The sequence below is a fragment of the Stenella coeruleoalba genome, assembly GCF_951394435.1.
Source record: "Stenella coeruleoalba genome assembly, chromosome: 9".
In the NCBI taxonomy this organism is placed as follows: domain Eukaryota; kingdom Metazoa; phylum Chordata; class Mammalia; order Artiodactyla; family Delphinidae; genus Stenella; species Stenella coeruleoalba.
In genome coordinates this window covers 63,261,456-63,274,043 of record NC_137155.1, presented here as the reverse complement: position 1 = coordinate 63,274,043, position 12,588 = coordinate 63,261,456, and the positions used below count along the sequence as shown (strand labels likewise).

At 32.9% G+C, this 12,588-nt stretch overlaps 1 protein-coding gene across 1 annotated transcript in view; it reads left to right on the top strand.

The window, feature by feature from the left end:
* The window catches only part of DPY19L2 (dpy-19 like 2), an 88,587-nt gene that overhangs the window by 19,491 nt on the left and 56,508 nt on the right, over positions 1-12,588 (top strand). Inside the window, exons 6-9 of the mRNA XM_079932254.1 lie at positions 769-862; positions 5,536-5,593; positions 7,309-7,400; positions 9,650-9,749. Of these exons, the coding sequence (XP_079788380.1) occupies positions 769-862; positions 5,536-5,593; positions 7,309-7,400; positions 9,650-9,749 (344 nt within the window). The remainder of the gene's footprint in view (positions 1-768; positions 863-5,535; positions 5,594-7,308; positions 7,401-9,649; positions 9,750-12,588) is intronic.

The following is a 12,588-nucleotide window of genomic DNA, read 5'->3' as shown; positions in this document are numbered from 1 at the left end:
TCCAACATTGAAGGGGGGTGGTGTAAAAGGATGAGAAGTTACTAGGACAGACTGAAAAGGAATGATCAGAGAAGAAGAAGAAATCAGAAAGGCCAGCCTTTAGATCCTGGCTCCACCAGTTACAGCTAAATAACTTTTGACAAGTTACTTAAGTTTTCTGTGTTGTTTTCTCAACCATTAAAAAACGTATTTTCATACCAAGTAATTTCAAAGATTTGTTCTGAGTATTATGTGAGATGATGATTGCAAAGTACCTAGTAGATTATGTGTGTGTGTTAATATATATATATATATGTATTGTCTTATACACAGGATATATTAAGTATTAAGGTCCTGGCTATACATGATAATGGATTAATTTATCCCATACAGACTAAAGCTGCTCCTTGAAGTCAGGGGCCGTATTTTACTCATCCTAGAGCCTAGCAAAAGATAAAATTAATGCAATGGATTTTCGCTTGTAATTTATCAAATGGCTCTACAGACAGTTCTAGATACGGAACAATAGCAGCATCACCTAAATAAAATGAAGCACCAACTAATCATTACACTATAACAACACTTCAATAGGGAAAAGTATAAATGTAACTAATAATGCCTCATGGATGGGGAAAGTACTAATGTAACTATTAAATAGAGCAGCAGTCTGAGCAGCAAAGCTTTCAGCCAATTCACTAGCTCTTGATTACAAAGCATTGAGATAATTATGCCCAATTACTGTATAGTAATTTATTCATTAAATACTGAATAATCCGTGTCTTTTTAAAGGATTGGGAGACCCTGCTTGCTTTTATGTTGGTGTGATTTTTATTTTAAATGGAATAATGATGGGATTGTTCTTCATATATGGTGCATACTTGAGGTAAGACTACTGTATTAAAAGATCTTTCAGTGGGATAATAAGGACTTTCTGACATTTGTTGATTAAATTAAAAGGATAGGGCTTCCCTGGTGGCACAGTGGTTGAGAGTCCGCCTGCCAATGCAGGGGACACGGGTTCGTGCCCCGGTCCGGGAGGATCCCACATGGCGTGGAGTGGCTGGGCCCGTGAGCCATGGCCGCTGAGCCTGTGTGTCCAGAGCCTGTGCTCCGCAACGGGAGAGGACACAACAGTGAGAGGCCCGCGTACAAAAATAAATAAATAAATAAATAAATAATTAAAAGGATAAATAACAAGATTAATTGACTAATAGTAGGAAACCTTTAGATTTTATTTTTTTCAGAAGCTGAGCCAAATATGCAGCCAAAAGCTAGAGCTGTCACTAAAACAATATCTTAAAGGCCTGTCTTTTATCCTTATGGGGGTATTTTTTAAGCTTATTAAGATTCCTGAACAAAGATTTTAATGAAAATACCTCTAGATCATGTGTAAAATTATTATAACATTAGAGGGGATCTTTGGTTGGCATTAGTAGCAAAGTATTAATATTTCTAATTTTCATCTCTGTACATGTGAAATTAAGAAAGCAGTAAAAGAAAATGTATATCACTTGTAGCATACACTTACATTTGATAGCCTATCTTTCTTGATAACAGCACCACAATTTTGTTTGGGGTAGCAGGGTGCCCAATTTCAGGTGATAGGTTGAAGTTAACTATGACCATTGTGTATTCTGCTTCCCACTCTCCATTGCATGTTGGGAGAGCCATATGAGCTAGCTTTTCTGGTGAAAAAGAAAGTGAAATCAGACTTGGTTACACCAGGAAAGCATTTGCCTTTCTAACAAAAGGTTAGATTCAGCTGCCGCTTTTCTGTTATTTTCCTGCTTTTACCTGGATGTGATACCTGGAGCTATTGCAGTCATTTTGTGATCATGAGGAAAAGGCCATAAACATAGCACATATGTCTGCCTTTTTTTTTTTTTTGCGGTATGTGGGCCTCTCACAAACCCTGCAGTTCTTCTATTCCTGTGCTTTCTGAAGATTCTATAGTCTTTTGAGAATCTTTCACTTACATATTAGCCATAAACCATACTTGTTTTATTGTTTTTGTTTTTGTTTTTTGTGGTACGCGACCTCTCACTGTTGTGGCTTCTCCTGTTGCGGAGCACAGGCTCTGGACGCGCAGGCTCAACAGCCATGGCTCACGGGCACAGCTGCTCCGCGGCATGTGGGATCCTCCCGGACCGGGGCACGAACCCCTGTTTCCTGCATTGGCAGGTGGACCCTCAACCACTGCGCCACCAGGGAAGCCCTCATATGTCTGCCTTAACATCCTTCTGCTGCTGAACCAATGCCAACAGACACTTTTCTTTTATTTTCTTGTTGAATGATATAATAAGCATCCATATTATTTAAGACACTTCTGTCAGATTTTGTTTTTGACAACAGAATACATTTTTAACTGAATCATCAGATTTCTTTACAATGTTATTCTTGAACTGTGCAACATTAAAAGTGAAAAATCTAGATTTAATCTTTCAACAATTACTGAGTTTTCATAAGGTTTATGTTTCTATAGAGATTAATACATATATACCCCTTGGTTTTGGAAGTTTTCAGCATAAAAATCCTAGCACAGAATCAGTGAAAAATTGTGATCTTGATAAAATTTTTGGCCTTGATAAGCTGATTTTAAAATTATTCAGAAATGCACAGGGCCTAAAATAGTTGAGACAATCCTGAAGGAAATGTGAGAACTTGCTTCATTAATTATTTCTATATTATAAAACTAATGTAAATAAGACAATGTGATATTGGCATAGAGATAGACAAGTAGATCACTGGAATAAAGTAGAACCCAGAAGCAGAAATGTACATTGATATACACCTGGTATATGACAAAGTGGATATTACAGATCAGTGAGCAAGGATAGGCTTCTCAATAAATGGTGCTGAAATAATGGGGAGATCATATGGAACAGAGCAGAGTCAGAACTTATGAAAAACAAATACTAGTTGGATTAAAAACTCAAATGTGATAGACAAAATTATAAAATGTTTAAAATGTTATATAGAAGATTATCATCAGTAACTTGGGGGTAAGAAAGGATTTCTTAAACAAGGTACAAAAGTCCAGCCATGAAGAAAAAAACTGATAAATTTGATGAAAAGAATTTAAGTTCCTCAAGATATAATAGAATGAAAAGATAAGCCACAAGCTGGGAAAAGATACTGCAAAGCATGTATGCAATGTGGTATCCAGACTTACATTCATTAATTAGACAAATATTTATTGAATGCCTACTGTGACTGGGAGCACTATTCTAGGTGCTAGGAAAACAAAACAAACAATCCCTGTCCTCATGGAATTTATATTCTAGGGGATAGACAAAGACTAAGAAGATAGACCACCCAACTGAAAATTGGACAAAATATTTATGAATAGACATTTCCCAGAAGAATTCCAGATTGCCAATAAACATGTAAAATTGACCACCATCATTAATTATGGGGAAAAGACTAATTTAAACCACAATGAGATACCATTTCACACCTACTAGATTTACAAAGGCAACTTTTAACCCTGGTGGGTGGATATATAAATTAGTACAGCTATTTTGGAAAAATGGTGTGCATTATCTAGTAATTTGAAGATGCAGGTACCTTATAACTCAGCAATTCCAATTTAAAGTAAATATGCCTAAGAAACTCTTTTATGTACACCAGAAAATATATACAAGAACATAGCAGCATTGTTTGTACTAGCTCCAAACTAGAAACAACTTAAGTGTCCTTCAGCAGAGAAGTGTACACATTGTAGGTTTATTAATACAGTGAAATACTGTACAACAATGATAATGAACTATAGCTACAAACATCAATGTGGAAAAGTCTTACAAATGTTGAATGAATCAACATGCACAAAATGCACAGCATGCACAAAATTTAAAAATACTGCATACTTATATTTGTATAAAGTTTAAACACAGATTAAATGATAGTATGATATGTATATAGAAGCAGTTATATTGGTAATCACAAAACTCAGGATAGTGGCTGTCTTAAGAGGTGGCAAGTGAGGTCTCAGGGTGTGATCAGTTTTCTGTTTCAATGATATATGGTAGTTACAAGAATATCCACTTTATAAGTGTTCTATAAGCTATCTAGAAATTTTTATGTACTTTTCTATATGTGTGTCAGATAGGAAAAATACATAAGCTCATCAGTATTTTGAGGGAAAGGATGACTTTTAGATTATGTTAACAGGCTTTAAATTGTTCTAGTTTAAAAAATAGTTTATTTATTATGCTTTTTTCAAATATGGAAAATGTTACACGAGACTAAGACATTTTAAAAGTTAGTACTTTTCATTGGGAGAGCTACCCAAAAGGTGAAAGTCTTCTCTAAATTGGTTACACAGTTCTAGAATATCCAATACATTATTAGGCTCCAGTCTTTAAGAAGGATATGTAGATATAACATATGTTGGCTATAAAAGTGTCACCAAAACTGTGAGGAGATTAGAAACTATGGCATATGAGAATATGAGAAACAAAAGAAATAGGGATTTGGGGAAAATTTTCTATTTCTTACCTTGGCCACCCTTCCGCACTGGCACTAACTTGGAAGGTAGATATTCCATTTCTATTCTTTTGGTTGTTAATGATAAAATGTTAACATGCATATCTAACTTGATCAAGTCTAAAATTAATTGATATCTTTCCTCTTCTTTTTGATCAGTACAAGGAATTTCAGAACACTTTACTTCAAAACAGCCCCTAGCATCTTGTAATTATTACCATAATTTAGTACTTCTAGTACCCCTCCACAGCAGTCATCACTGTTATTTTTTGTTGTCAAATCTTCCTTAGATTTATCCACATGTTCCTGGTTTCTATATGCAGCATTTGTTCTTGCTTCTCACACCTTCCTCCTTTCAATTTCTTCTTTTCTGATGTGCGTCCTTTGAACTTCCCTTAGTGAAAACTGTTAAAGGTAAATTACTTCCCATTGGCTTTCCTCTGCTTGTTTTGTTAAACTCATTCTTTCCTTTTTTCAATCATTCAACCAATATTTATTGTCTTCCGAGTCTGAAGCTGTGTATATAATGATGAACAATACTTTAAAGAAAAGGCAACTTTAAGAAGTGGTTTTTAATCTTTGATAATAATCAGCCATCCTTGATCTCAGTTTTGTATTCTACATTGTTGTTTCTTGGGACTCAACAAAAGAATATTTGCAGTAGTTTAGATGGTTCAGTTACCGCTAAATGAAACTGTTAGACTCTTCATCTCTCAGTCACTGAAATCCAATTTGGAATCACAAAAATTTGCCTCCACTCAGAATATTCAAAGAATACAGTATAAACTCTAAAGTGCTGGCCTGTTCGTTAAAAATTATTTTATGTTCACATATAATATTTTACATAGAAAATATTTTAAATATAAAATTAATGACATTCAGATTACTTTGTACGTACACTTTGTATGCTTTTACATTCAAGAATAAAACATCAACTACATGGGTACTTCTGAAATTTTTACTGTTATTTTATATGGTTTAGTACTATGACATTTTAAAAATCTAAGATAATTTTGTGAAAAACTCACTATATTTTACATGAATTTTGATTGTATACATTTTTTTTTACAGTGGGACTCAACTTGGAGGTCTAATTACAGTATTATGCTACTTTTTCAACCATGGAGAGGTTTGTTTTCTAGAAAATAATTTGTACAAATAGAAGGGGTGGCATAGGAACAAGGAAACTTATTCATCAAAACAGTATTTAATTGTATATTACTTAGGATTTGACAGTATTTTAAAGAACCTTGTGTTGTAAGTTGATGTTTTAATCATGTTGATCCACATTTTTACATAATAATTAGAATTTATGGTGTGAGCTATCTTGCCTGGTTTTAGAATGTATATATGTTACATATATTTTATAGAAAAAGGGAGTACTATATTAGTTGAGTTTAGGCACTTTATGTACATTATCTCACTCCCACCAAAATTTTTAGGGAGGTGGCTGTTATCCTCACAGTAGAAGATATGAAATTGAAATTTGGAGAGGATAAGTTACGTACTCAAGATTCCACATTCACACCATGATGAAGCTGGGTTTCCTCTTTTACATCTTTCTGGCTCTAAAACCTTACTTCTTTCTGTTACATCATGCTGCCTTTTTAATTACACAAAATGCTGAATTCAAAATACAAATTAACTTACTAACTCAGCCCAATAAGACATGGTCCACCTAAAAAGAGTTCATGGAAACTTACTTAGAATATGATAGATTCATTCAACAAAATATCAAGTACAAAACGTGTGCCAGAGTCTGTGTTAGATGCTGAGGATATGGCCAAGAAAAGTGGAAGAATCTGACTGCTAGTTTTTGGAAGCAAAATATGTAGTATGTTATGGCACAGATTATATAGGGTGGAAGTCTCTATCCATTACTATTGGGAAAGGTAGATACTTGGTTAATTTTAAAAAATCAGTTAGACAAGGGAATCATAAAAATTATACATAAGTATCTTAAATATATTAACTTAAAGCAAACAAATACATTGTCAGTCACCAGTGTATTAGTATAAACACAAGACCTTTTCTTTGAGTATGCCAGATGACTGACACTATGAGTTGACCTTCTTAACATACCGTAACTCACCTTCCGAGGTTTACGGTTTTGGTTTCCTGGAAGAAGAGCAATAAATTTTAAGACTCTTGCAAAGTTGTAAGAGTTTAGATTCTTTCTAGAATTTCAGAATTCTTGATATAAAATTTTATAATATTCCCACCCATATGTTTTGGAAATAGTTTTAAAGTCTATATGAAAATTTAATTAATACTTTCATTGTATACATCATATCAGTGAATCCCAAATACTTCTAGTTGTTTTTAGAAATTTATAGTTAACTCTTTCAAAGGTATATTTCACAAATTCAGAGACAGTCTTAATTACTTGTAGTGAGTGTCTATACACATTAAACTTGTCATGTGTAAACATTTGGTGTTTGTGAATGCCCTAGGTGACATTTGTTTAGACATTTTTCTGAGCATGTATAAATCCCAAAGCCCTGGGTTGCCCAGGGTCATCACTGAAGAGCTGGAATGTGGATCTGGTTTGTCTTTCCCAGAATTCTCACTGCTCCTAACCCTATCATCTTGTTTGTCCTTCGAGTGTCCTTACGTTTGGCCTGATCTATCTTTCACTTGTTTCTGGACTTGCTAGTTAATGGCTCTCTACCTAATGGCTATGTGCTGTAAGAGAACTCCAAAAACTGAGGAGCTATACCAGGTATCCAGAAATAAATGAGCCTAGTATTAAAATTACTAAAACCAGCCCACCCATGATTTTTTAAATTAATTGTGTTTATTGCAATGGAACATAGAGTGAGGTAAGCATTTTATTGATTTCAGGCTACTCGGGTGATGTGGACACCACCTCTCCGGGAAAGTTTTTCATATCCATTTCTTGTACTTCAGATGTACATCTTAACTGTGATTCTCAGGTAATTTTTATTTATAAAACAAAACTAGCTAAATTGTAAGTTTCTCAAAATTACTTCAACCTATCGTTATAATTACTAAATTTGGACTCTATTTTAAAAAATTACTTCAAAAATAGTGTGTCCAGTTTAAAAAGAATCTAAAATTGCTATGTAAAAAATCGTTTTCCACTTAAGAGTCTAGGCTACAGGTTTTACATAACTGTTATGTTTTAATAAACCAATATGTATGTGTTCATATATATTTGGTAAAGATGCAAAGGTTTTTGAGAAAGTATTACTTTTTTCCCTCAATGCTTATGTACTCTGATTCATTGTTGTCCATCCTATGGTTTTGATGAAGCATAAAAAAAAAAGTGTTCTATGCACAAATAAATTTGGGAAATGCTAGGTTGGATAGATAAGGAGTATCTATATTCATATGTTTATGACTATATCAGAACTACAGATGTTTCTAGAAACTCAGCCAAAGTTTCATCTCAACTGTTTTTCCTGGACACATTTTTTGGTTGGGATTAATTTTATAAGCATTTCAGAAATTTTAAAAGTCTGAGGAACAACAACAAAAACATAAATAGTAGAATACTATAAATAACTTTACCATAGAGATAGGTTCATAGAATGTTCATGAGATCTCTTATTGAGAGAGTGATCACTGTCCCCTCCAAACTCCCAGAGAAACTCGTAGTTCACTTACTAGTACCCATCAGATTTTGCCTATATTAAGATCATTTGTGTACATGTCTTCTTTCTTTCTTAAAACTGTAAATTTGTTAATAAAGCATACATACACAAATGTCTAAACATACACTTAATGTATTAAAATGCCACTGGAAACAGAGACCGTGCCACATTTATCTCTTTAACCATGGAGCACTTAGCACACTGCCATGTAGACATTTAAGGCCCTTATATGTTAGCTTAAGGAAGGTAAATAAAGGCATACTGGCGTGACTACCAACCTCTAGAAAGGTGCAGACTACCTTGTGGTTTGTTAACCTACATGAAAGTTTATTTTTGGATTGAATATGGATTTGGGAATCTGATCCTTATCCCGATTTCTATATCTTTGCTCTAAACCTTATCTTCTCTCAAAGATTATGGTAGAGGAAGCTGCCTGTTTATCCCCACTCATTCCCAGTTAAATTTCTAGAAAGATGGTTTATTTTCCATTTTTATTTTTTGAAGTGATATTAGTCTAACCAATCAGAGAGTTCATGGAATTAAATATGTTAATTAGAACATTTAGAATTGTATCCTTGAGTGCATTTGTTATACTCCATTCCTTAGCCAAAAGTAATTTTTATTTTATAAATATAACTGAGTACTTAGTGAATATATTTTGTGATAATATTATTAAACAATATGATCATTAAAAATTTTGCTTTTGAAAATGTATATACCACAGTACAAGAATTTATGGAAATCCAATACAACCTTTACAAAAAGAAGAGTTACAGTTTTATAATTTACACAAAATACGTGCATTTCTTTTTTTCATATTCTAAAAGGTAATAAAATCTGTGTGGTAAAAGGTATTGGTTACTGATAAACCTCATGATTGCAGAATGGACGGTTTAAACTTCAATATGCATTAGTTTAACTGTATTCCAGAATTATTTCTCTAAAGTCATTGTTTAAAATCTCTTTAGGTTTTTCTCATAGTCGTTAGCTTATTATTTCACCAGCACTTATACTTTTCTTCATTGCTTTTTGAAACACAAAAGCGGTGGTATATGAAAGTTATTGCTGCTCATGTAGTATAAATATCTCGAGGTATGCAAGGTCAGTTCAGATTCTACTTTCTGACATTCTTGCTGGAGTATTAAATTTCTAATGTCATGCATAGTTAAAGAAAAATAAATTTTTAGTTGAATATAGTTGATTTACAATATTTTATTAGTTTCAGGTATACAGAATAGTGATTCATTATTTTTACAGATTATATACTCCATTAAAAGTTTACAAAATAATGACTTGAATTCCCTGTGCTATATGTTTAAGATACCTACTGATAAACTAGATACAATACTTTATTTAAAGCTCTAATTTTGTTTGTTTTATTATAAACATTTTTATAACCCAAATATTTTAAGTTCTTCTTAATGAGCTTTTAAAAGTTAACTATATTTTGTTGTCTAACATCAAAGGTAAGGGGATCAATAGATTTTAGCATTTTGCAACTAGTCATTCAGTTTAATGATAGGCTACTTTTATAGTAAAACTTACTGGTGTCAATTCTCTCCATTAAGGACATCGAACAATAGTAAAAAGCATTTTATTGCACTGTGCCTTTCCAATGTTGCTTTTATGCTTCCCTGGCAATTTGCTCAGTTTATACTTTTTACACAGGTAAGATGATTTTAAACTAATTTAAGTTGAATGCAAGATGTGCTTGCTTGTTTCCATAGGAAAACAAATTTTTATTGAAGTATAGTTGATTTACAATATTGTGCTAATTTCTGCTGTACAGCAAAGTGACTCAGTTATACACATATATACGTTCTTTTTTTATATTCTTTTTCATTACAGAGAAATTTTAAATGTGATTATATTTGTGCCCTAATAGATTTTCAAAATATGGAATAATTATAAAGTTTATATACATGTGTGTTTTTTTTAATCATATAAATCTACCTTCTGTTAATGTGTTTGTTAGTTAGGCAGATATTAAACCTGCAAAAGACTTTTTCCTCTTATTTTAATCCATAATTTTTCCTGTTGGTATTTGAGATGATCTCTGTAAACCTTCCTGTAGATTTTCCTTTTGTCTGAGGAATCATTTTAGGTGCCAAGCTGCGCAACATGGTAAGGGCCACTTCGATTCTTCATGGTAGGGGATTTCTGCTTCTAATCCAGCTAAATGTTGGCTGTTCTGTCTGAAGAGCAGAATCTTACTGGACACCATTTCTCAGAGCTTTAATCATGGTATTATTCAGTGAATTGAGGCCATATCCTGTTTCTTCAAACAACTAAGTAACTAATAGCAAGAAACTGAGCTGGGGAAGCAGAGAGTAAAAGGTCAATTTGGATGAAATTTCCTACTATGATTTTTCTTTAGAACTCCTTTCCACCTAACTAACAAACACTGATAATATGTAATGATGTTCTTTATTGGCAGTGAGAAATTCTGCCAAGAATCCTTGTGCTGCCAATTGTCTACAAAGAATGAAGTTATAACCACAACTTAATTGATACTGTATGTTTAAAGCATGTTAAGAGTATTCCCTCTGCCTTACTTCCTTATATTTGGTCTATAACTAACACAGAATTTCTGTGGTTTTCATTATTTGCATATGCCAACATAGTAGAATAGATTTCTAATGTGCATCATTTCCTGGCAAGGAAATGTATTAATTTAGCTCCTTCGGTAATTTTGATATTGCCTTAATGATTTTCTATCCATTCAAAAATTATACTATACTTTTACTTCTTGTTGTTTCTTTTTTTTGAGATGTAATTAACATTTTGTAAGTTTAAGATATACGATGTATCAATACATTATTATATTGCAGTATGATTATCCCCTGATTAACACCATAGTGTTATTTAACACCTCTATCAAGTCACATAATTATTATTTCATTCTTGTGGTGAGAACGTTTAAGATCTAGTTTCTTAGCAACTTTGAATTATATGATACAGTATTGACTATAATAACTATGCTATGCATTAGAACTGCAGAACTTATTCATCTTCTAGTTGCAAGTTTGTATACTTTGTCCAACATCTCTCTAATTCCCCCACCCCCAAGCCCCTGTTAATCACCATTCTACTCTCTGTTTTTACAAGTTTGGCTTTTTTAGATTCCACATACAAGTGATATAATAAAGTATTTGTCTTTGTCTGACTTATCTCACTTAGCATAATGCCTTCAAGGTCCATCTGTGTTGTCACAAATGGCAGGATTTATATATATATATATGTATATATATATATATTTATATATATATACATATATATATATGTGTGTGTAGCATGTCTTCTTTATCCATTCATCTGTTGATGGACACTTAGGTTGTTTCCATACCTTGGCTATTGTGCATAATGCTTCAGTAAACATAGATGTGTAGATATCTCTTCAATATTCTGTTTTCATTTCCTTTGGAATATGTACCCAGAAGTGGGATTGCTGGATCATGTGGTAGCGGTATTTTAAATTTTTTGAGAAACCTCCATAGTGTTTTTCATAGTGGCTCCACCAATTTATTTACATTCCCACTAACAGTGCAGAAGGGTTCCCTTTCCTCCACATCCTCACCAACATTTGTTTTCTTTTGTCTTCTTGATGATAACCTTTCTAATAGATATGGAGGGATATCTTACTGTGGATTTGATTTTATTTCCCTGATGATTAGTGATATTGGGTGTCTTTTCATGTACCTGTTGGCCATTTGGATGTATTCTTTTGAAAAATATTTATTGTTCCTCTACCCATTTTTTAATCAGTTTTTTTTTTCGTTATTGAGTTGTATGAGTTCTTTATACATTTTGGATATTAAGATTTCACCTAATAGATGATCTGCAAATATTTTCTCCCGTTGCATAGGTTGCCTTTTCATTTTGTTGATTGTTTCCTATGTTGTGCAGAAGCTTTTTATCAATAGTTTGATGTAGTCTCACTTGTTGGTTTTTGCTTTTGTTGCTTGTGCTTTTGGTGTTACAATCCAAAAAATCATTGCCATGATGAGGGTCAAGGAGCTTATTCCCTAAGTTTTCTTCTAGGGGTTTTATGGCATCAGGTCTTATATTTAAGTCTTTAATCCATTTTAAGTTAATTTTTGTGAGTGGTGTAAGATAGAAGTCCAATTTCATGTAAATATCCAGTTTTCCTGACACCATTTATTGAAGACATTATTTTTCCCCCTAAGTATTCTTGGCTTCCTTGTCAAATATTAATTGACAGTATATGCATGGGTTTACTTATGGTCACTCAATCTGTTCCATTGCTGTGTATATTAGTCTTTATTCCTGTACCATACTGTTTTGATTACTGTAGTTGATAGAGTAATGGGGGTTCCTTATATGTTACAGTCCTTTTTTTTTTTTTTTGCTGCTTTTAGGATTCTCTCTGTCTTTGATTTTTAAGTTTCATTATAGTGTATCTTAGGGAAGGTATTTTTCAATTACAGTAATGGGGTGATTTATTAGCTTTGTGAACTTGCATGTCCAAATCTCTTCATAGGTTTGG